This window comes from Stegastes partitus, unplaced genomic scaffold (assembly GCF_000690725.1).
Source record: "Stegastes partitus isolate 25-593 unplaced genomic scaffold, Stegastes_partitus-1.0.2 Scaffold1443, whole genome shotgun sequence".
Taxonomy (NCBI): Eukaryota; Metazoa; Chordata; class Actinopteri; family Pomacentridae; genus Stegastes; species Stegastes partitus.
This window is the reverse complement of record NW_007579174.1, coordinates 145,842-170,214: the sequence shown is the minus strand read 5'-3', so window position 1 is coordinate 170,214 and position 24,373 is coordinate 145,842. Positions and strand designations below refer to the sequence as shown.

General features: G+C 39.4%; 2 protein-coding genes across 2 annotated transcripts in view; one reads left to right on the top strand and one right to left on the bottom strand.

Annotated features, from left to right (window-relative positions):
* Nucleotides 1-1,775: 1,775 nt before the first annotated feature.
* Nucleotides 1,776-13,350, top strand: stxbp2 (syntaxin binding protein 2). Its single transcript, XM_008299654.1, has 19 exons — nt 1,776-1,835; nt 4,723-4,772; nt 4,860-4,941; nt 5,619-5,695; nt 5,810-5,885; nt 6,020-6,123; nt 6,429-6,577; nt 6,664-6,748; nt 7,310-7,440; nt 7,553-7,660; nt 8,090-8,147; nt 8,236-8,301; nt 8,697-8,777; nt 10,423-10,564; nt 10,973-11,079; nt 11,174-11,272; nt 11,378-11,463; nt 12,386-12,546; nt 12,636-13,350. Exons 1-19 carry the CDS (start codon nt 1,799-1,801, stop codon nt 12,713-12,715), a joined length of 1,779 nt encoding a protein of 592 aa, XP_008297876.1. The 5' UTR covers nt 1,776-1,798; the 3' UTR covers nt 12,716-13,350.
* A 7,707-nt stretch (nt 13,351-21,057) lies between these two features.
* LOC103370565 (myosin-4-like) overlaps nt 21,058-24,373 on the bottom strand; it is a 49,757-nt gene continuing 46,441 nt past the window's right edge. Inside the window, exons 29-40 of the mRNA XM_008299664.1 lie at nt 24,090-24,286; nt 23,821-24,004; nt 23,562-23,727; nt 23,341-23,465; nt 22,910-23,218; nt 22,623-22,826; nt 22,398-22,523; nt 22,139-22,309; nt 21,893-21,997; nt 21,713-21,808; nt 21,478-21,609; nt 21,058-21,173 (exon numbers count right to left, since the gene is read on the bottom strand). Of these exons, the coding sequence (XP_008297886.1) occupies nt 21,153-21,173; nt 21,478-21,609; nt 21,713-21,808; nt 21,893-21,997; nt 22,139-22,309; nt 22,398-22,523; nt 22,623-22,826; nt 22,910-23,218; nt 23,341-23,465; nt 23,562-23,727; nt 23,821-24,004; nt 24,090-24,286 (1,836 nt within the window). The 3' untranslated portion in view covers nt 21,058-21,152. The remainder of the gene's footprint in view (nt 21,174-21,477; nt 21,610-21,712; nt 21,809-21,892; nt 21,998-22,138; nt 22,310-22,397; nt 22,524-22,622; nt 22,827-22,909; nt 23,219-23,340; nt 23,466-23,561; nt 23,728-23,820; nt 24,005-24,089; nt 24,287-24,373) is intronic.

Here is a 24,373-nt window from a genome sequence, read left to right as displayed (position 1 = left end):
CTGGTCATGCTGAAGGATGTTGCAGGCAGCAGAACGTTCTCCATGGCGTCTCCAGACTCTGTCACATCTGTCACATGTGCTCAGTGTGAACCTGCTCTCATCCGTGAGGAGCACAGAGCACCAATGGAGAATCTGCCAACCTTGGTGTTCTCTGGCAAATGCCAATCGCCCTGCATGGTGTTGGGCTGTAAGCACAAGCCTCACTTGTGGACATCAGGCCTTCATACCACCCTCATGGAGTCTGTTTCTGACAGTTTGAGCAGAAACATGCATATTAATGGCCTGCTGGAGGTCATTTTGCAGGGCTCTGGTAGTGCGCCTCCTGGTCCTCCTGCACAAAGGAGGAGGTAGTGGTCCTGCTGCTGGGTTGTTGCCCTCTTCCAGCCTCCTCCACATCTCCTGGTGTACTGGCTAGTCTCCTGGTATCTCCTCCATGAGAGCACTGACAAAATGCAAAAGTTACCAAAACAGCAGCCAGAAAGGATGAGAACAGAGAAATGGTCTGTTGTCACCACCTGCAGAACCACTCCTTTACAGGGGTTGTCTGGCTAATTGCCTCTCATTTCTACCTGTTGTCTGTTTGATTTGCACAACAGCAGGTGAAATTGGTTCACAATCAGTGTTGCTTCCCAACTGGACAGGTTGATTTCACAGACGTGTGATTGACTTTGAGTCACATTGTGTCAATTGTTTAGATGTTCTCTTTATTTTTTTTGAGCAGTGTATATACTCAACATGTCATTTAAAATTAAAAGTACTCACCCTCTGGATAAGATTGTGTTTTATATATAGGTATAGCTCATGTTATGCACTTCCTATATGGACACATTTGTAGCTTAAAGATGTCACTTTATGTTCAGAGCATTGCTGATTTGGACTGGACCTAGCAGGATCTATTTTTAACAAAACCACTCATTTCTCTTTTAACACCTCTTGTTTGGGAGCCACTGGGCAAGGATGTCAATTGCTACTGGACTGTTTCTCATTGGTAGGATGCACTGCGCACTTTCTCGTTACAATTTGTTTTAGGAGGTAACACTTGTTCCCACATCCTTAAGAATAAGAGTTCATAAACCATTTTGACTATTAACATAGCGAACGGAAATTTATGGCAGGAGCCTCTTCAGAGCAGCCCAGCTATCTGAGATCTTCTAGGACTGTGCTTGCCTTGTCCAGAACCTCTTATGTCTTGGACGTGTCCCTGCAACAACCAACCAACTGCTGAACTTGTCATCCAAGTGTTGAAGTGCTAAAAATGTTTTTTCCCAAGGCTCTTCAGATGATACCCTCAAATATATTTGGCAGTGTAACATGACCAGTTGGATGTTTCACAATCTCATGAGGCACTCACAAAAGAAAATATGTACTTCCTTTATGCAGCTGTCTCAGTTTCATAGCTATCAATCATTTTGAAAGTCTGATTCAAATTACAAAACTCTTTTTTTGGGGGGGTAATTTTGCGATAGACTGATAAATACTCCTCTTTTGGAAAGTGATGAAAATGATTACTAAGTGATGATATGTTAGTACACTCAATTTACCCTCCAAACACTAGCCAACAGTTACTAGTGACAGTGAATCCCACTGAAAAGGCTTTGTTTAAGACTTAAATTAAATCACAGTGAATGTAGTTTTACATATTTCTCACATGATTGCTGTTTGTTACAGCCGTACACTGCATGGCTACCAGGAGGTTGTTGCATTACTGTTATGTGACAGTAGGGGGCAGCACGTCACCTACACAAGCTGCGTGCTTGAACCAAGGAAGTGACCGCCTCTCCAGCAGACTGCCGTCAAGATGGCACCGAGTGGACTGAAGGCGGTAGTGGGAGAAAGTAAGTTACATTATTCGTTCTTAATTATTTGCTGTCAGAAATTTATTGTAATTAAAACACATAGGCAACGTATTTGAGCTCATTTCGTAGCGACTTAATAAACTGACGCTCAACTTATTACTCAAAGTGGTGTTTCGGACGTCGGTCCCACCAACTGTTTCTTCCTGCTTCACTCCTAATTAAATTGCAAACATTACCTACGTCAGTAATGTTGTCGCTTGACAAGTCGTGGGTACAGTGTAGTGTTGTTGTGTTGGTAACAGTATTTGTTGAGAAGAAGTTGTGTTTGTTTTTGTGGCGTTTGACAGACGTAATAATAATAATGACAAAAAAGGTGCGACGTTAGTGACTGGAAGTGTTGTGATAGTCCAGGCTGGTGGCTAACGCTAGCTAGCTCAGCTAAAAGGAAGTTCAGCCACCTGAGATGGACTCAGTCAGCTGGGACATCTACGCTGTAAAATGTGATTAACCATATTTACTAATATGTCATTCTATATTTTTCTAAACAATACCAAGCATAAAAGTGTCCTTCAGGATTAATAAAGTGTTATCTTATCTTATAATAATAATACAGTAAGGCTGCCAGGCATTCTGTATTGCTTTGAAATGTTTATTATCCTGTAGATGAGCTGTGGTCATTTTATACGAGTATAGTATATCAACACACACATGGGCACAAGCTCTTTGTATTCCTTTGTTTTGAGGAAATAGCCTGTTTAAATGTGCATCTGGGACCTATTCATCAATGATAAATTAATTTATTTGAAATCATTTATGAACCTCTAGACTAAAATAACTTGTGTTCAAAACTTTCTGCACATTCAGAAACAATTGGCTGACTGAAAACATGAATACAACAGGGGATTAAAACATTGATCAAATCAACTGCAAGATGGGACATTGTTAAAGTCACTAAATAATTCTTTCCCCACAAAAAAATCAGTCAGCTTATAATTCCTATTTATGTTCTGGGAGTAAAAACAGCCACAGTGTTAGAGAAAAAAAAGTTGCATCTATTAGTAATGCTGTAGCGTTTATTTTTAGACTAAAAGTCTTCTGCTTTTTGCACCACACATTTTTTCCATGCATGCACTCATGTACACTGCTGATATTACTAATACCTCTGCCTTTGTTAGCTTGTCATATTCTGTATTTCAAATGAAATCAGAATCAACTTACCTGACTAAGCAGGTGTACACATACACCTTCAGGAGTTTGATGTTGTTTTTGTCTTTGTTCCCAAAGTACTTACACAAAAAACACACATGCTTTTAAAAAAAGGCATCAGGTTAAAAGGACAATGAGTTTTTATACTACTGTGTACAGCTATCTATATAAAAGAAGACGTTTAAAGTTACACAAATTTTAGTGCAAATTGTGCTGATGATAGGCATAAACACAGTGTTATTGAATATACGTGAGGTAGTAGGCTTTGTTGTGTGCATCTCTCCTGTTTGTCACAACTGTGCAACCTGGTTTGGGACATGTGGGCAATGCAAGTGTTGTAAGTACTGAGAGGGATGCATCCCCTGAAATCACCCCTGAAAACTCTGCTTATGCGTTGTGTATTTACAAATCTCTACAAAGACAAATGGTATTATGTAATGGTATTGTTTGTTTAACAGTGCATAGATTGTATTCTGTAATCTGTTAAGGATTGGAAGTAAGTGTTTCATGTGTTCTCAACTGAAAACTAAATAGCCGACACTACTTCTTCGCTGTCAATGGTTAGCAGCTGTTGGAGATTGTAAATTTTGCTCTTTTAAAGAGTAGGATTGTAGTGTGAACACACCCTCTCACTCAGAAGTGCTGAAATCATCAGTGTTCTGGCAATGCAAGTAACTCTGACCTTGTCTACATCAGCGATCAGACAGCAATGACTTGCTGTTTGTTTGTAAGTTTTGGAAATTGCTGCGTCATGTGTTTGAACATTTTAATTATGAATGAATTGCTCACTTTAGCTTGTTACAGTCCCAGCTAATTATGCCATTTAACAAGTTAAGTTACATATTGATGCAAAAATAAAACTTCTGTAAGGCTCTGTCATGTTTCTTACAGATTCACTGCTATTTTTTTTATTGAAGTCAAACAAGGAAGCGGTGTAAAGACCATGATATCACACTGGTGTAGTTCTTCATTTTTATGTCTCATCTCTCACTCCTTCCTTCTGTGCACTATAAAAAGAAACTGACAGTTAAGTGCTCGGGGGTTTAAGGTATAGTTTCAGGAATTTCACAAGAAAACTGTATAGGTAAAGTGGGAAGCCACTCAGATCTTAAGGAGCAAATAATGGCCTAAGCAGCAGCCATGAAATAGCTCTTTTACTTCGAAGGCCTGTTTGACGTTGGATGTTTTTGGCACTGTAAAACACTACAGGAAACCCTCAGTTTTGCAGTTTGTTTCAGCTGTAGTTCCACACCTCAGCTTTTGTGTCTAAGAAGTCACTGGAACAGCTATGCTTTTGTCTGCTTTTGTCTGATTCATAGTCTCCACAGTATAACACCAGGAAGTTACACCCAGCTGACTTTTTAAATGCAAGAGCTCACTTTGGTAGTTCCTAGTTCCTAGTTTTAGACTCTAGAACTTTACCTATTTGATATTTTTTTCATGCTGATATCTCCTTACAGTAATTTAAACTTTGAGCACAAAGGGAAACATGTCAATTTAGCCATCTCATGTGTTTTTTGACACTATTAATTATAGCACACTTGTTGATCTGCATCAATTATGCTGTAATGCAGTAACAAACATTTGGAGTTTTGCAAATCATAGATACTATGTAAAACTTTAGTAAAATTACAACACTTTATGCAAAGCTATGTTTGTTTCCTCAGAGGTTAAAGATAATTCTTTTGTCATGTGTGAATCTTTTTCTTTTCTTCTACAGAAATCCTAAATGGTGTCATCAAGAGTGTAAAGAAGGATGGAGAATGGAAGGTAACAGTTACCCAGTAAGAAGAAAGAAAACCCCTAATGTTGTCTAACAAGGCTTATAATCCCTGATTTTCTTGTATCTTTCTTTAGGTCCTTATTGTGGATCACATGGGCATGCGAATTCTGTCCTCTTGCTGCAAGATGTCTGACATTTTGGCAATGGGGGTGACCAGTAAGTAGGCGGATAATTATTAGTGTTGCATCATATGGTGCAGTTGTGTACATGACTGATCAGTCATTGCATTCCACAGGGTTGCTGACAGTATTTGCTTAGAGAGAGATTGATTTAAAAAAAAGAATTACAGTGTTGCTCTGGACATGCAAAAAAAAAATAGTTATCCTCTTTCCCAACTTATATTTGGATAAATGTACTTGTTATTAAGGTGACAATACCTGCTGTTCTTGGAAATGATTTGACACTGATTGATCCTATTAAAATGAAGATGTAGTTCATGCAAAGCAGCATACATATTCAAATAACCCATGTTCTGCTGAAAAGAATAATCAAGGTACATGCTTTTATCTATGTTTTTAATGATTTGTTTTACAAATGTTTATGCTGTAAGAGAAGCTATAATTAAAGGGGAAAAAAATGTCAAGACTCCACAGAGTTAAACAGAACACAAAAAAAATTGGAATTTCCCGTGGACGATGAATTTTATGCCTTTCTAGGTTGTTCCACACCACGTTGTTGTTTATTCCAGCATTTTCTAAATTTGATCCATAACTAGTACATTATTTCACTCGATTTCACTGTACACAAAAATTGTATTGATGTTTTATTTGCAGCTGCACATGACATTGGTCAAGCCAGATTAACATCGCATTCCTCTCTTTTCTGCTTTTTAGTTGTGGAGGACATCAATAAGCGCAGAGAGCGGATCTGCAGTTTGGAGGCCATTTACTTGATTTCACCCGTGCAGAAGGTTAGCTGTCATCTTTTCCTCAAAGATCCCCTTTTTAGTATTATTATTATCTGTGTTTAATAAGGTTTTCTTATTTTCCTAATCTTTAAAACAAAAATATGTTCTCCACTGCAGTCAGTTCGTGCGCTCATCAATGACTTCAAAGATGTGGGCTTTACTTACAAAGCAGCGCACGTCTTCTTCACTGAACGTAAGACTGGAAACGTGTATATATACAGGAAACACATTTATCAGTTATTTTCAGATGTATTAAAGAAAACGGCCTAAAGTTACAAAATATATAGAGTAATTCAACAAAGCCATTCTATTTGTATGCTTCTGTAGCGTGTCCAGATGGCCTTTTCGCTGAGATTGGGAGATCCAGAGTTGCCAAGGTTGCAAAGACTTTTAAAGAGATCAACATTGCTTTCCTACCTTGTGAGTCTCAGGTAAGGAATTTTCTCCTTATTGTTTAATCCAAATAGATTTTTTGGCCACGCATGTTTTAGTCACTTTTGCTTCAGTTGTTTTTTGGTTTCCAGCAGCTTCTCAGAAAATTGTTGACCTCGAGCTGCTAAGTTCTCTGTATGTTCAACAACACAGATTTTGTCTGTGTGACATTAGGTGCTGGGCTCATAGTGCGGGTTTATTTTGGACAGTTCACCTAATTGTTGTCTGCTGCAACTAAAACAAGGTCAAAGATATGATTAAGAGTAAAGCAAAAGTAAAAGCTCATTCCCTCTCATCCCTGCAGGTGTTCTCTCTGGACGACCCAACCTCCCTCTACTCCTTCTACAGTTCTAAGCCGAATGAAGAAAAAGACAAAATGATTGAAACCATAGCAGAGCAGATTGCGACTCTGTGTGACACGCTTAAGGAGTACCCTGCAGTTCGTTATCGCAAGTACGGAAGCCTGTCTTGAAAGTACATTGAAATCTGCTATTGAATTTATTAGCTCATTCAAAGTTGTGCACCATTCTGTCTCTTAGGGGACCTGAGGAGAATGCAAGATTGGCTGATGAGGTCTACCGGCGCCTGACTGCTCATAAAGCCGACAATCCAAGCATGGGAGAGGTTAGTAATTCAAATTTTTCCAAAAGATAGTTAAAAGAATTTTTATGCTGCTTTTTTCTGCACAACCAACTTTTCTAAATAAGCCAATAAACTTCCGCAGCGCTTCACCTTCACACGTTGTGGACGTTTCTATGGTTTCTGGGTTTTATTTCTTGTTGATTATTTTTCTCACACTTTGCTGGGCCTTTCCTTTTTTTTTCCTCTTCTTGTTTTCTGTCCTTCCTAGCTGACCTTTCCTTGCTCCTGAGATGGGTCTCAACAGGCATGTATTACTGTTCTCTTTTTGCCCCCACACATTTGAAGTGTATAAACATACTATGCTGTCTAAGCATTCTCTGCATTTCTTTTTACTGTGCTTAGTTTGCTGAAGTGCTGCATCGGGCAGTGATAGATTGATACAGTGGTAAAAGCTGATAAGAATTTCGCTGCATGACAGATTGTCGCAAACTCTGAAAATTTGTATAGCGTGAGTTTACTGTTGACAAGATCATAAATATGAGTTTGTGAAGTAAATAAGTCTAATTGGTACTGAATGACATCCGTAATGTTCTTTGGTTTTAGGGTCCAGATAAGGCGCGAACTCAGCTGCTGATTGTTGATCGTGGGTTTGATCCGATTTCACCTATTCTACATGAGCTGACCTTCCAAGCAATGGCTTATGACTTGCTAGATGTCAAACAGGACATCTATACGTGAGTGAACATTTTGCTTTAATAATGACTGCTGTTCATGTGTTTACCAGGTTTGTGTGCTGTCTTCTCCATAATCATTTATGTTTATTGTGTGTGCTTTTTCCATGTGTAGTTATCAGACAACCGGCATTGGGGATTCAAAAGAGAGAGAAGTGTTATTGAACGAAGATGATGACCTCTGGGTTCAGCTCAGACATATGCACATCGCAGATGTCACTAAGTAAGTTTGTCACAACTACATCTCCATGAGAGGATTGCATTCGGGCTCTTTCCAAAACATTCACCTGGTTTTGTGATGCTGTTTTCTTTTAAGGCACTCATTCTGTGTGTGTGTGTGTTGTCAGAGTTAGATATTGTTTATGATTGAAATGATAATTTACTGTAATACCATATTTTGGATATTAATCTGTGCTCGTCATATTTTAGTCCTTTTGGCTTTAAATTAGACCCTCTTATAAGTCAAAACATAAAATTGGTTTGTAGAATTTGATTTTGGAATTGTGCAATAAGTATGTCTGTATAAAATTTGAGGGCTGTGTATGTTTAAAAATACAAACTAGAATTCTATTTGATTGCGTGGAAGTATTGTACTGATTGGATATTTTTCTTGCACAAAGTGGCTAATCATTTTCTAAACACGTTTTTGCAGGAAAGTGACTGAGCTTCTTCGCACCTTCTGTGAGAGCAAGAGAATGTGCACAGACAATGTGAGTGTTATGTGCATTGCTCATTCTCCTTCAGTTATGTTGTGTTTTTTTATGTTGCAATTTTGATAACAATTGTTTTCCATTTCAGGCCAACATTAAAGATCTCTCTCAGATGTTAAAAAAGATGCCACAGTATCAGAAGGATCTGAGCATGGTGAGTAAGATGAAGACAAGAAAATTTAGCTTGAATAGCTTTTAGTGTCATTTTCCAATGTGAAGACAGGACTCTGATCAGTTCAGTTACATTTATGCCAATGACAACAGTCTTTTTCTCTCAGAACTTGGAATATTTTAGGATACATTGAGTGCGTGACCTAATGTGTGTCCTTTGAGATCTTCAGTTTAACTTTAGTCTGAGCAACTGTAAACCCAGATAATTTGAACATGAAAAAAGTCATGTCACTTTCAGTGGAGTAGTTCTAAGGTTTCTCTTTCGTATCAGTGTTGTCAGTCTTGCTTTTAGGTTTTCAAAATAGTATTTCTTGGTTTAATATATTATGTTCAGATAAGAAATATATAATAACAAATATTTACGCATTTCCTTTGCAGTACTCCACTCACTTGCATCTCGCTGAGGCTTGTATGAAGAAATTCAAGGCCTCTCTTGATAAACTTTGTGAAGTGGAACAGGTCAGTATCGTTGTGGAGTGAATTCATCTTGTATTGACTTAGACAAGAAAAGTCTAAGAAATTTGCACAGAAACAGTATTGTCAGCATAACAACAAACAGCTCCTATAGATGAACAAAAAAATAATAGCATTGATTGCTTTTGATTATACTGTGGAAATCCTGTTCTATTGTTGGCTATTGTTGTCATGTACAGCCTCAGTTGAAGGTATAAATAGAAACATGATGATGTTGTCTTTATCCAGAAAGAGAAAGGCACTGTGGGCTATTGAACCCAATGGTCTGCTCATGCATTTTTGGTGAAACAAGCTGTTAGTTTGTAGCTTTTATATCGCAGCGGATCAACTAAAATGTCCCACTGTGTTACACTAAGTATCTTAGAGAGAATGCCTGACATGGAATCCCTCTAACACTAAGTGACCTTGACGTGATAGCGTCTTTATTTATAGCTCCTCTGGGTTATGTTCAAATGCTTCTGGCAGTCTGGTGATATTTAATGGAGAATCATAATCGTAATATTGCATAAGAGGCTTGGGGCCGGACATCAACATCCATATATCTACAGAAATGCAGAAGGAGCTGTTATGTCATTACTGTAAGTGTAAAGGCATTTAATAACGCACACGTACCGCTTGGTAATGTTGAAATCCTTCCACCAGCAAGAAGCTGGGATAAAGCCATAGTCCAGACCAGTGCCAAATCCCAGTGTGTTGTTTTTATGGGCCAGACATGCTTTGTCTCCCGGAGGGGATGTATTCTGCCACATTTAGTCCTGTATCCGATGAGTCACAAGCGCTCTTGAAATGATAAGCAAGGCATGGTTGTAGCATTATGAGATGCAAGTGTTAATGGGGCCTTTTTGTACGAGTAAATCACTCGACTGCACTAATGGATTGTCAGCATGTCTGAAAGCTGCCTCTTTAATCCAGTGGGCATGTTTTGGCTCTAAGATGGACGGTGAGATCCAAACAGGGACAGTTCTCTCTCAGCTGTCATTTGTTTAAGTGTTCTACATTGTTTGGACAACCCAGTACAAATGTATGTGTGTAATGTAGTAAACAAAATGATCTTTGAGTTGTTCACACAAAGTTTTTGTTAATTGGCCTTAACAAGGCTTAGACCACATTCATCATAAAGCTTAGTAAGAGTGGTGTTTTTTTTTCGGGAGATCTCACAGTTCCCTGGATTGCATTAAAAGGAAATCCCAAAGCTAGATTTAGGTCTAAGAGCCCAAGTTAAATGGCCAATATTTGTCATTATTTTTGACATATTTAATAGATTACAAATGCAACCCTGGAAGTTTCCTGTGCAATCTGGGACAGTTTGTTTTACTGAAATGTCCGTTTTCTGTTTGGAGAAAAAATTTGTAAATATTTTGAGATTATTATAAAGATCAGTTTTGACGGCACGTAAGGCCAGCATTAACCTTTAAGTAGTTTAGTGAAAGGGTCAGAGTGATTGTGCAATTGCAGTATTCGTACTTCTCTGCATGGTCATAAAGGCCCACATATAGTAAGAAACGACATAGAATAAAGCAGAGAAGCAAACAATCTTGTCAGTTGCCCCGTGACTCGCCTGTCAGCTGACTTGAGTTAATGACTGAGATTTCACTTGTAGTTAGAAGTTAACCAGGGGTGTCTTCCACAGGACCTGGTGATGGGAGCGACTCCAGATGGGGAACCTCTAAAAGATGCCATGAAGAGCATTGTTCCTGTGCTCCTCAACAATGAACTTGAGGCCTATGACAAAATCCGCATAATACTGCTGTACATATTCCACAAGAAGAAAGGTGTGCCCCTGTCATAGCTCTTTATATTTGTCATTTTAATGTTTTGAAAACCAGCATTTAAAAAAAAAAAAAAAAGTAAAAGCATTTGAGTGGGACAGTTCATTACAAATACACAGATCAGTCATAACAGGTTAGGTGAATGACATTGATCATGCCATTAGTATGTGATGTATGATGTAGAATCTCAATCTGATTGCATGTCAGTGGGGTGGACCAAAGCACCCCTAGTGTACAGAGGCACTAGCTGGCAGTTCACCTGAGCCAAAGGGTGCATTGCCTAAGTCCTGGTGACAGATACCACACTGTGTTCATGGGTGTGGATTAACCAAAGGCTTAATCAATAGCAGGATATTTAATGTTATTATAGCCTTGACAATTTTTGCTTTAAGAGTGTGATTATCCATGCAGGCATTACGGAGGAGAACCTTGCCAAGCTCATCCAGCATGCAAACATTCAGGGCGACAGCAACATTATCTACAACTTGCAGAACCTGGGCTGTAACATCATAGCTGGGGTAACGTTTCTGATGCAATTTGCCTACAGTCTGTGTTCAGGAACTGTACATTTATTTTCTCAGTATTTCTTACATGTGTCATGTTGTCTAATAGGGCAGCAATGCAGGGAAAACACTGCCAGAGCGTAAGGAGCGCACAGGGAGCACATATGACCTCTCTAGATGGACACCTATCCTCAAGGATGTCATGGAGGTATTATTGTCTAAGCGAGGTTTCAGAAGTTGCTGGTACATCCCTTCAGTTTTGCTTACAGTTATGTTTTTTCTTTTTTACACCGTCTTTGTTTCTGAAACACAGAATGCCATAGACGACAAACTGGACAAACATCAGTGGCCATTCATCTCTGATCCTGCTCCCATCAGCACAACTCAGACTTCAGTCAGGTGGGTGCTGGAAACTAAAAACAAATATTTGTGACTTTATCAGAGTCCATATGTATGTAGTAGGATATGAAGAAAAATGAGGAATAGACACTTTTAAAAGATAAAATCAGTTTTATTTTTTTCTTTGGTGTTCCAGGGAAATACTACTTTAGGCATTTGTTCACTATAATGCTTTTTGTTTTGGTGTTTAAAACAATAAAACACTAAGTGGGGTGGCTACCAGTTAGCGTTGTCAAATACAAGCTTTTATCCCTGTAAATGAGTTGGTTGCTAGCTTTTGACAAAGTGAACTGGAGTTGAAAAGGTGAAATCAAGTCAGTTTTTCTTTGAATACTCCGTAATCCCCCCGGGAATTCCTGTCACTGTGATGGTGTTTATAAAAAGCACTTTTGTAGACCTGGGCTCTTTTATAATCTGCATAATGCACGATGCCTGTCTGCTTCCTTTTAAGCAAAGTGCAGAATTACAGATGAGTAGTCATTAATAGTAACACTAGAATATGGGCTATATAAAACCGGACATGGCAGGACATGGAAGGACATGGAAGAGGGTTTAATTTGACCTGTTTTTAAACATTATGAAACTGATTAGCATAACAGCAAAACATATACAACTGATTGAAAGCAGATGGAAAAGAAAGTTGTTTGTTTTCTTCTGTTTTGGTTTTCTGTTCCCCCCCAATCACTGTACAATGATGCCACCAGAACTAATTAATTGTAGGATTTTTTTTAAGATTCAGATTTTCTCTTTAGGATCAATTTCTTGACAATCCTATATCAAAAAGAAGCATTGCATGACAGTTGTGGTATTTATTTACTATTAATAAAGTATCATCATTGAAGAGCTGAAACTGCTCACAAGCAGGCCTTAGTTTAAGTAATACTTGCTTTTTGCTCAGTCTTTTTTTTCAATTCTTTTACAGCAGTGCACGGTTTGGACACTGGCACAAAAATAAATCTCCACCAGAATATCGTAGTGGTCCTCGGCTGATTATTTATGTGATTGGTGGGGTGTCCCACTCAGAGATGCGCTCTGCTTATGAAGTCACTCGGGCCACCGATGGGAAATGGGAAGTGCTGATTGGTAAGCAACTGCTATTGAAGAGGTTGTTTGCTTCAAAATGCATCTATTGTTTGTTTTTTTTTAATGTACATATCATATCTCCTTGTCAGGATCATCTCACATCCTGACCCCAACCAGCTTCCTCAATGACCTGAAGAGTCTGGACCAAGTTCCTAATCCTGATTCTTAGATAGACCCAGAGCAGGGAAAAACGCACTGGAATGAGGGTTTAGTTCCACTTAAGATGGCTGGTTTCTGGTATTCTGTTTAGCGTCTTCTACATCTAAAGTGAAACATGAAGAGGTGTAGCCATGGAAGGAAACATTTGTGATTCGTTATTTTATTTTAGAATGTTCTTTTTGTTGTGTTTTGTGAGTTGGGTTCTGTACACTGCTGTGATTGAAAAAATATTTAAAATATTTAATTAGATATTATTGATGCTGTGATTATTTTACTATTCTCATTCAAATTCTTATTTTTGTTACTATGTATTTGATTTGCCAAATTATCTACTGAGAAATTGTATAATCCACACAAAACTAGATCATCTTACATCAGATATCTTATTCAGGTATAGCACAGTTTATTGCAACTCAGTAGAAATGTTTGTCTTAGTCAGTGACATTAAGTGCATAAAAATGTTTCTCTCTAGGTACTTCTTTTTTCCTCATCTGAGAAATTTCAGCTCAGATAAAACATGTCAACTGCTGTAATGAAATCTTGCACATTTACCTTTTACTTTATTATATTGCTGGGAGCAAATGTGGTGGGTGTTCGTTTATGTGTCATTAAAAATGAGTAATAAACTAAACATTTACTTTTAAATTGTGTCTTGCGCTTGTCCTCCATGCTGCCTTTAGAAAGAGTTTTTACAAGCATGTGATGAAACCATTTCAGCAACTCATTGTCCACTTCCTGGCTTTTTTTTTTTTGTACTTCCAAATGTATCTCAGGGTTGTCAAAAATGCTGGAAATGCTCAAAATCATTTAATCATTATGGAGTTATTTGTGATCAGCTTGCCTAACCATCTCTGGTGTATTCTCCTAATATTGCTACATCGACAAAAATACTCACTTTGCCTCCAATCTGTATACAGAAACCAATCAACTTTATTTGTTCTATATATTAAAAAATGTACTTTTTTGATATGTTAAGGTTTATTTTATTACTCTCCATATTATTAGTACATAATTTCATCACACTTTACTTTACAGGGTGTTTACTCACATTGTTTTCATCACTATCAAGCTGGACTTCGCTTCCGCTTTTAGAAATTAGACTGGCTTTAATGAACAGCATGACCATAAAATCTTGTGTGTCCTGTTGATAAGTGTATGTAAACCTGTCACCACATAATGACAATGCGGGGTCATCAGAATGCAAACAAGAACTTTAAGTAAAGTGTTGGGTCAGAAGGGAGAACACGTACACCTACCAGTGAAGAAGATCATCCCTCTCCATGCTGAGGATTATGTTTTCATCTGGGATTACAGATGGTGATATTAAGAACGGGGCACCGGCTAGGGTCTTAATGGCAATGGGTTAATGCTCATAAACTCTATTTAAAACCCTTCTTCCTAGTCATATCCAGTACACATTTAGAGTGGCATCAGTCAGCATCATCACTTCCATTATATGTAAAACAGGTCCGCTGAAGAAGTGTTGAATGGATTCTACTCCAATTGTCGGAAGTACTTTTGTGTAACACTTATATATTTTTTTTTTGCAGTTTTCAGCAAGGGACCATTTAGCTTTTTTTGTATATTTTTAAACGATGGCAGCTCCTGGAGTGGACTCAAAATCAGAAGCTACTGACGTCGAGCTGGTAGGTTGTTTGTAGCGTGACACTGATTTTTAGTTGTGGTATTTGGTTCTAGCTGTATAGTATTCAATGTGTATTTATTTTTTAGATATTTTACACAAAATTGTATCATCATTCTTTACAGTGTTCAAGTGAGGTAAATATGTTATTGTGTTTATGCTTCTTCATAGTAGGTGAATTAACTCAATCTGTTGATGAGGAAATGCCCTGAGCAAGATTTTCTTTTAATGTTGCATATAAAAACAATGGAGAATGGTTTAAGAGAACTGATTCTAAGAAAGAATGGAAGTTGTGTTAGTTCTTATTGTTTGCTCATTCTTTTATGCAATGTTCAACAGGGATCCCCAGAACAGGAGCAAATTCTGAACCTACTGAGTTACTCACAGCGTGGAAGAATGGATGAACAGCGTTGCACTTTGAAACCTCTTAATACTGCACAAACAAAAACTACATCTACAGGTTGGGACAGTAAAATCCCCTCTACAGTGTATATGTCCGCTTGTAGTTTGATTGATTGTTTCACTTTTCCTTCAACAGGCTCAAGCTGTGAGTTGTCCCGTACCTCGGATAACAAACAGGGGCAACACCTTGATGTACGGGCAGCATTGCCTGGATTTAACTACCAGGTACGAGACTAGAGGTTGGAAAGGGCTGAGAGCACAGATGGTGTGACGAACAAATGACTGAATTCTGCTCCAAAATGTGATTTGTTGTCTCAGGAACCTGGGAGTAACAACCACCATGGCTCTGCACCTCAGATCTCTGTGATTGAGAGTACTCCAGATAGAGACAGGAAGCTTTTTTTGACACCGGGCAACCAATTACAGGTTCCTTCTCAGCGTGACGACTCCAATTCCATAAAGGTCTGTTCTGTCCAACTGTACACTTTGGGTGGCTGTGATTGTTGCAGAATTCCTCTGCTGACTTTATTGATCTTATGTTAATAAATGCTGCTCTTCCTCATTCACTCAAAAAAGGCAGAATCAGCAGAAGAACAACAGAAGTTCATGAATATGATCTCCCATGGCCAGCGTGGACGCATGGACGACCAGCGCTGCTCCTTGGATCCTAGCAGGAGCGCCCCCTGTTCACCTAAACATACAGACAAACAGCCAGCCGCGAGTACATTAAACACAGGTAAACAATGATGAATACACACACACACAAACACTGTTCTGTACATACAGCATTTCATTATTATATATTAATCTTAAAGTTGCATAAATGTTCAAATTAGTAACAAAGTGTACTGTCGAAATATGCTGACCAATTGTATTTTGATGCTTTGGTGAAGTTGAAACTTTCATGCCAATAAATCTGAATGAATTTAATGCAATTGAACCTCCTTTTCATCTTCAAATTTCCTTTTACTTACCATTGCTTTCTGATAGGTCCATGTGTAGACAAGGTTATGTTGTATTGTATTACTCAGCTGTGTTACTTTGTCTTTCTGGTTCCAGATCCTGATGCGTTGTTCAACCTCTTGGCGAACACTCAGAGCCGACGGCTTGACGACCAGCGAGTGTCTCTTCCATCCTTACCAGGATTACAGAATGGCAATAGCACTTCTGCTGGAGATTCAAGCTACTTATGTTACATGGTTTCTAAAGTCCAGGTTAGTACTTTCTTTTTCATAAGAGGAAAATACTTCTTTGATTGGTGTTAAGATACCAAAATATTGTAGTGACTTTGACTCAGGCTTTAAATTTTACTCTAAAAAATTTTTAGAATGGGAGGAAAACATTCCAGAAAATATGTAATTCGTAGGATTCCAGAAAAAGTCAAACAGCAATACAGTTTCAGCAAGTAGTTTCACTATTTTATTCAATGCTTTGAGGTTATTTTCATGTCAATGACTCAGATTTCACAGATTTTGAGGACTTGGACATGTTATGTTAAAATTCAATCTATCCGACAGTGTATCTTTCTAGGGCTAAGAATCTTAAAATTACACTTTTGTGAAACCTTATGTGTTCAAGAAGTGTGCCTATTGATTAAACATGCTGGTCTAATGTATTTTCAGGGTTCCAGAATGGATGACCAGAGGTGTTCGCTACCTCAAATCCGAACTCCTGAGACACAGCGTTCACCCAAACAGGAAAATCCTGCTTCTTCACGTTCAGCCTCCTCAGACGTAGAACGACCAAAGACTAAAGAGAACACACCTCCGAAACAAGTAGGTGTTCAGGTCACTGATGGCATTTTTAATCCCAGGAGGTAAATTGTATTAAATAACATCCCAAATTCAAACAGTAAAGTTTTAGATGTACCCATTTATATGTACATGTAGATATTGTGGGCTGCAAGGTGACTCGGTGGTTAGCACCGTTGCCTTGCTGCAAGAAGGTCGCCGGTTCGTGTCCCGGTGAGGACCCGGGATCTTTGTGTGTGGAATCTCCATGTTCTGCAGTGTGGGTTCTCCGGCTTCCTCCCACACAGTCCAAAAACATGTTGAGGTTAATTGGGGATTCTAAGTTGTCCATAGGTGTGAATGTGAGTGTGCTTGGTTCTTTGTCTCAAAATGTAGACTGGTGACCTGTCCTTCGCCCTGAGTTGGCTGGGATAGGCTCCAGCCCCCCGTGACCCTTGTGAGGATTAAACGGTGTATAGATAATGGATGGATGTAGATTTTGTTTCGAAGTATTCCTTCATTAACCTAAATATATACTGTTCAATTTTTTCTAATCTAGGTCTTGACTTCAGCTGACCAAAACGAATTTCTTACCATAATGAGTAAATCTCAACGAGGCCGAATGGATGAACAGCGGTGTGTCCTAAATGCTAGTCCCCAGTGCACACCTAAACACCAGCCCAGTCAGAGCTCAGCGCCCCCAGGTTGGAATAAAAGCATGTTTGCATTCCTGTTTTTTTTTTTTTTTGCATTTGCAATGTTTTTTCAGTGGTAATAATTGTGCACACATTTGATCATAAAGCTAAGATTTCATTTTCCCATCATCCCAGGCCCAGATTCAGACAAATTCTTCAGCTTGCTGGCAAACTCTCAGAGCCGACGGCTCGACGACCAACGAGTGTCTCTTCCTTCATTACCAGGGATACAGAACGGAGGTACCACATCAACTGCTGCTGACAAGGATGCAAGCTACTTGTGTTATATGGTTTCCAAAGTCCAGGTTGGCCTCATACATCACATGGTCTATCCATTTTGTCATTGTCAAAACTTATAGACAGTTTTTCTTATTTTGTTTTATAGTATTTATATTATTTTATTTAAGAATATATCAAACTGCTTTGATCAAACATTACAAAAGTTAATCCTTTTTTTCTCTTCAAGGGCTCAAGGATGGATGAGCAGAGATGCTCTGCACCCCAAATCTTCCACAATACGGGAACACCATCAACTCAGCACAAAGACCACATTTCAGACGCATCTGGTAAACCTCCCCAGAGGTCTGCTTCCTTTGACCGTGACAAAACCAATCAACAACCTCAGGTCAGATGTCATGCTGTACATTGCTCAGTTTATAGTTTTATCAATATGTTTCCTGTCCTGAAATTCACTTTTTTTTCTGTGTGTCATAAAAATCATACCAGTGAAGGATAGGGGGGGGACTCATCCTCCACAGTTTTTTAAAGGAAACATGTGGCTGTTGTTTAGTGGCAGCCTGTTGTCGATAAGTTGTTTGTGAGTGGTGCCACTTCTCATTGATTTGATATCTTTAAATCATTTTAGGAGCCGACTGCAGCTGAGCAGGAGCAATTCCTGAAAATGATGAGTCATGCACAAAGGGGACGTATGGATGAGCAACGCTGCTCTTTGCAACCCAGCAGAAGTACACCCGCCACGCCCACGCACAATGGAAGTGCTTTAAATAATGTAGCCACAGGTCAGAAAAGCACAAAGGGCATATAAGGTCATGCAAGTGTTTTCTTTCTCTGAGCTGTCAGGAATAACTTGTAAATCTCTGTAACAGGTACAGAAGCTGATGCCCTCTTTAAAGCCATCGCCTCCAGTCAGGGACGACGGCTTGATGATCAGCGTGTCGCACTTCCTGGTTTGCCAGGGATAGGTGGAAATTCTGAAGGAAAAAGAAATAGTCCAAATAAAAAGACTGAAACCCCAGTAAGTTACTCAACATCAAAACCCATCGGTGGTGTCAAGAATACTGACAAACGTTGCTAAAAGGTTGTTCCTTGTCATTTTTATGTAAGTCACGAAAAAATATGGCAGAAACATCATACTTGGATGGTTCCTCCTACAGTATGTTGATTAGATTTGGTACTTTTATGGCTCAAAATGGAGATATGACTCAGTTCTAGATACAAAGAATATTTTGTACCATCGGTATTTTATTTAAAGAAAAAATACGTATTGACATTAAAATATTTGCTTATGACAGCAGTTGATTATGTTTTTAGTAATCCACAGTTCTTATGGCGAACAGCTCAACAACTTTGTTTGGGTTTTTCTTCTGCAAGGCTTCTCCACCACGCATTACAGTGGCTGAATGTACACCAACGCCATCAAGGAAAAACTGTTCCAGCCCGACGTCAACAGCCGAATCTGACTCCACCAGGACCCTACCGAAATCTGCTTCATTTACCCCAGAGACAGAATATGAAAAGCAAAATTCTTCAGCACAGGTACATTGTTTAACTCAAATGTAACTGTGTTTTGATTTTGTTAGAGGCTAACTGTGAAGAATATATATTTAGGGGTCATATAAAGGGGTGTCAGCAAACTGTAAGCATTTACCAATCTGGTTGAACTGTAATGACTGACATTAAAAAACATGGTTAACTTACACAAGTTCAGCCTTTATGAATTTGAGTCATTGCTTCTTCAGTTAAGGGTTTTGGTTACAGGGGAATGGAAGCTCATGTGTGAGTTTCATCTGTAAGGCTACCACCTTGCCTTAGCTTCATCTTCACAAACCTTCAGAAAACCCACTTTTCCATCGTCTAACTGAGACAATATCAATCAAACTTAAGTTATCTCTATTTTCGTCGAGTCATTTCTACTGAGTCAAATCCACTCAACTTCAGTTAGATTGATATTATCTTAAGCAAACAACCAAAACATACATTTTCTGAAAATCTACAAAAATGGAGTTATCTGTTTTTGCAAATGAACTCTTCCTTCTCCCCTCTTGCACCCCAAATGCCATGTTCTCTCAACAACTCTCAGGTTCTCTTCGCACCACCACTTTTTATGCTTTTTGGAAAAAAAAAACAACCTTATGATTGGTTAACATCTCCCATTATGGGCTAAATGTGGAAGTGGTCTAGTTTCCTCTCAGACCACTTAAATTACAATATGCTGAAAGGGGAGTGTGAGACTTTTGCCCAGTGATGCAAAAAAATATTGCCAACGATCGCTTTAAGTGAGTTTAAAGCCTAGTCTGTGTCCTGGTGTGTAGCCAGTTGTCCACCACTTCGTGAAAGGATGAACAGGAGTGACTGAAACACTGTATGAGATGTATTGTTTTTTTTTGTTTTTTTTTACAGGTGACAGTGAGGCTGTCCATGAGCTTCACACCACAGATGGTAAGCAGTACCACAACATTTTGAGCTAATTGTCCAAAGGTATTGCCATAATAAAAGACATTACTTCTACACTTTTTTTTTTTGACTCTTTTATCTGTCAAAGGTACCGAAGCATGCCAATCAGCCAGTTACATTCCCAGAAGTCTTCCTAACTCTTGGATCCCCAGGAGAGAACCTTGTGATCCCTCTGAGCCCAGTACCTGGCAGACGCCTGTCCTTTGACTTAAACCTTGTCCCAAAAGAAGATGGTGCGTCCAGGCACTGCTCTCCAAGCCACGCAAGTCCCAGGAAAACCCACTCGAGGCAATCATCTCCCAGCAGAGGTGCAACCAGTCAAGCACATCCTGTAACCTCATGCCCACATGTCCCTATCAGTCCAGACGATGACTGCTTCTCCCTGATTGAGAGGATTCACACAACCCAGCTGCAGATGGGAATGGCTGAAGGTGAACAAAAATGGAGGGGGGATCCTGGGAAGGGGAAGGGAAAGGCAGAACATGGAAAGGGAAAGGGAGTTGGGAAGAAAGATAAGAAAAACAGTGGCAACAAACACTAGTCAGGTATGCCACATTGTAAATGATCTATAAAGGAAAATAATTGAAAAGAAATGTGAGATGTTGGTAACTAGCTAGGAAAATAGAGGACTGAGCATTTTAAAAATATAATAAAATACAATTACATTTGTAGTTTTCACATGCTCAGTAATTAGAAGCTCATGCTAGAGTAGAACAACAGATTATTCTGTTTTTGTTGGGTTTGTTTCGTTGAGGAATTTTTTCTTTGCGAGTTAAGTGTTTCATATCATTGTCTGTTATATTCTGAGCTCGATGATGTGGGCAAGAACTCCTTTTCAAATGTAAATACATTGCAAAAAATAAAAGAAACTGTTTTATCTGCTTATCCAAAAACAGCCATTGTAGGTTCTCTGGAATTAAACCTGCAGGTCTGGCAAACTGTGGGAGACTATAACAAAAAGCACAAGAAAATTAAAACCTGAAAGCTGATCTTATTTTTTGATTTTGATAAGCTGAACCACACACAGAATATAGCTCGTAATGCAACAGTTCTGATCAAAACGAAAACTACAGCAGCATGTGTATTTTTCATATTAATGATTCTATCACAGTTTCATGTATTGTTATCAAAGCTGACTTGGTTGTACAAGGTTGAACAGGACTACAAGTTAAAAGAAAACATAACACTTTAGAAATTTATAGCATTTATTGAAGATTTACAGAAGAAAATATTCAAGGGCTCATATTGTATGAACTCTTCATTGCCTCGGCTGGATCTTGTGTCTTATTCAGCAGAGTCACTTCCCTGAAAGTAAGAAAGAGTACAAGATCATTGAGTCAGTGTTTGTAGAAATGTATTGTCGTAGGAATACAATAAAATGCAGTATGTACTGATGAGAAAAGGAAAGCAATGTGTGATGCAATGATAATGCTTGAGTTAAAGTTTATCAGCTTGGGGAATAGTGCACTGCAACTGGGCATTCTTTTCTGAGATCATTGTGTATATAGTCATTGCACATTTCACATTAGAACGTACAACTCATGGATAAATACAGGAAGCATATGCATGTAAGTAATGTATGACACTGCCAAAGAAAATAAAACATTACCTTTCCAGCATCACGGCTCTTGGCTCTCAGCTTGTTGACCTGGGACTCAGCGATGTCAGCGCGCTCCTGAGCTTCCTCCAGCTCATGTTGAACCTTCCTGAGCCTGGACATGTGGGTGTTGGCCTGCTCCTCCTGTGAAGAGATTACAGTTATACTGACTTAGTTACAGAACACATAATGGTTACATTGGTAATCCAACTGTAACTGATCTGCCATATAAATGGAGATGACTTACAGCCTCCTCAGCTTGTCTCTTGTAAGCTTTCACTTTGAGCTGAAGCTTGTCCACCAGATCCTGAAGTCTGGTTCCGTTCTTCTTGTCCTCCTCAGTCTATTGAGATTACGGAATATACGTTAAGTGATGAAGTGCAAAGAATTAAAATGAAGCCAAGGCATTTTTTTCAGTAAGTGATACCTGGTAGGTCAGCTCCTTCACTCTCCTCTCATATTTGCGCACTCCTTTGACAGCATCAGCTCCACGTCTCTGCTCAGCTTCAACTTCAGCTTCAAGCTCGCGCACCTGTAAAGTGAGGATGAACAGTATGAATAGTATAATAGGTAAATATTTTAGTACAATGAAAACTAAATTAATTCCATATAGTGAAAGTAGGATATAATTAAAAAATGATCTTTTGTGAGTGTTTATGTGCAGACTTCATACCCTGGACTCCAGTTTCTGGAGCTGCTTCTTGCCACCCTTCATGGCCAGGTTCTCAGCCTCATCCAGACGGTGCTGCAGGTCCTTGACTGTGACCTCCAGGTTCTTCTTCATCCTCTCCAGGTGAGCGCTGGTGTCCTGCTCCTTCTTCAGCTCCTCAGCCATCATGGCAGCCTGAAATGGTTAAATATGTTTGAGAATTAAATTGGATAAAAAATAAGCAATTGTTTTTAAAATAAAAGAGGTCAAGTTGTAAACTCACATCAGTGATAGCCTTTTTGGCTTTCTCCTCAGCATTTCTTGCTTCCTGAACTGCATCATCCACCTCACCCTGGACCTGGACGAAGTCAGACTCCAGCTTCTTCTTGGTGTTCAGAAGGCTGGTGTTCTGAATATTTGAGAAAATTAGTTATTATAAATATAAGTTGAAAATAATATAACTTTATTATCATTTTTGAGAAAGATTTTTTTTGTAAATGAATAAAACCTGAGAGTGAAGCAGGCCGACACGCTCACTAGCATCAACCAGCTCCTGCTCAGCCACTTTGCGTCCTCTCTCAGTCTGTTCCAGAGCAGCTCTCAGCTCCTCAATCTCAGCCACCATCAGACCATTTCTGCGCTCCACCATGGCAACCTGTTCCTTCATGTCTTCCTGTCCTCTGACGGCATCATCAAGGTGCAGTTGGGCATCCTGGTAATGAAAAAAGAGTTGATCCTAATTTCTTTACTCTGAAACATTTTTTGTTGTAAATTCAGCAATCATACGAAAGTCACCTTGAGCTGTCCCTGAACGTTCCTCAGTTGTTTCTGGGCCTCAGCAGCCTGCCTGTTGGCATGGCTCAGCTGAATCTCCATCTCATTCAGGTCTCCCTCCATCTTCTTCTTGATTCTCAGGGCATCATTCCTGCTCCTGACCTCAGAATCAAGATTGCTCTGCATGGAGTCAGTCACCCTCTGGCTGTTCCTCTTGATCTGCTCCATCTCCTCGTCCTTCTCTGCCAGCTTCCTGTCAACCTCACCTTTGACCTGGTTCAGCTCAAGCTGAACACGGAGAATCTTGGATTCCTCATGTTCAAGTGTACCCTGCAAGAAAAGTCAATTAAATACCAAAGTGACAGTTCATGTGATGACAGCAAAACACATTTGAATGGGGTAGCAATATTAATTAATTGTCACAATAGCAGACAAAGTATCAAAGATTTTACCTCAGCTTCCTCTAAAGCTGTCTGAATTTCAGCCTTCTCACTTTCCACAGCCTTCTTGGCTTTTTCCAGCTCATGGATGCTCTTTCCAGTCTCACCAATCTGCTCAGTCAGATCTGAGATCTCCTCTACAGAGTTAATACAACAAAGATAATTAATCTTAAACTATTCACCCCCGATAATGGTTGATTATTTGCTTTGAACACTAATAGCAATGAACATACGCTGCAGGTTCTTGTTCTCTCTCTTCATGGTCTCCAGCTGATCCAGAGCCTCCTCATAGGAGTTCTTCATCTTGAACAGCTCAGTGCTGAGAGTACGAGCCTCCTTCTGGGCTCCCTCCAGCTCTGCCTGGCCCTCCTCATACTTCTGCTTCCATTCTGAAAGGACCTGGATGTATTTTGATTGCACAAAAATGTAATTATGTTTACAGTTTACCTGACATTTTGGATGGCTATGTTTTGTTTTTCATTATCAGTTTACCTTGTCAAAGTTCCTCTGCTTCTTGTCAAGGTTGGCAGCCAGAGCGTTAGCTCTCTCCACATCAATCATGAGGTCCTCCACCTCACCCTGCAGTCTCTGCTTGGTCTTCTCCAAAGAGGCACACTTGGAGTTCACAGCCTCAATGGATTCCTCAGCCTCCTGCAGGCGCTGGGCAAGCTTTTTCCTGTGGTGAACAAGAATTTTTAATTGGTTAAAAGCAAAGAAATAAAATGAAAATTACTGTAAACACTGAATTGGTAGTGACTTACTTGGCCTCCTCCAGCTCCTCAGTGCGCTGGATGGCATCAGTCTCATATTTGCTTCTCCACTGAGCCACCTCACTGTTGGCCTTGGACATTCCTCTCTGCAGCTCAGCCTTGGCCTCCTGCTCCTCCTCAAACTGCTCTCTGAGCAGATCACAGTCATGGCGGGCTGACTGAACAGCATGGGCCAGGGCATTCTTTGCCTATAAAATCATGATAATGTGAGAGCCGGCACTTAGGTTAGGAGCACCGCCCCTTGTAGGTAGGGTTAGAGAGAGCCCTCCCTCCTT

Excerpts from the sequence above, each read along its gene's own strand:
- stxbp2 (XM_008299654.1), top strand. The coding sequence starts at position 1,799 with ATGGCACCGAGTGGACTGAAGGCGGTAGTGGGAGAAA. Across the intron at positions 5,696-5,809 it reads TGATTTCACCCGTGCAGAAG|TCAGTTCGTGCGCTCATCAA; the intron begins GTTAGCTGTCAT and ends TCTCCACTGCAG. Across the intron at positions 8,302-8,696 it reads ATCAGAAGGATCTGAGCATG|TACTCCACTCACTTGCATCT; the intron begins GTGAGTAAGATG and ends TTTCCTTTGCAG.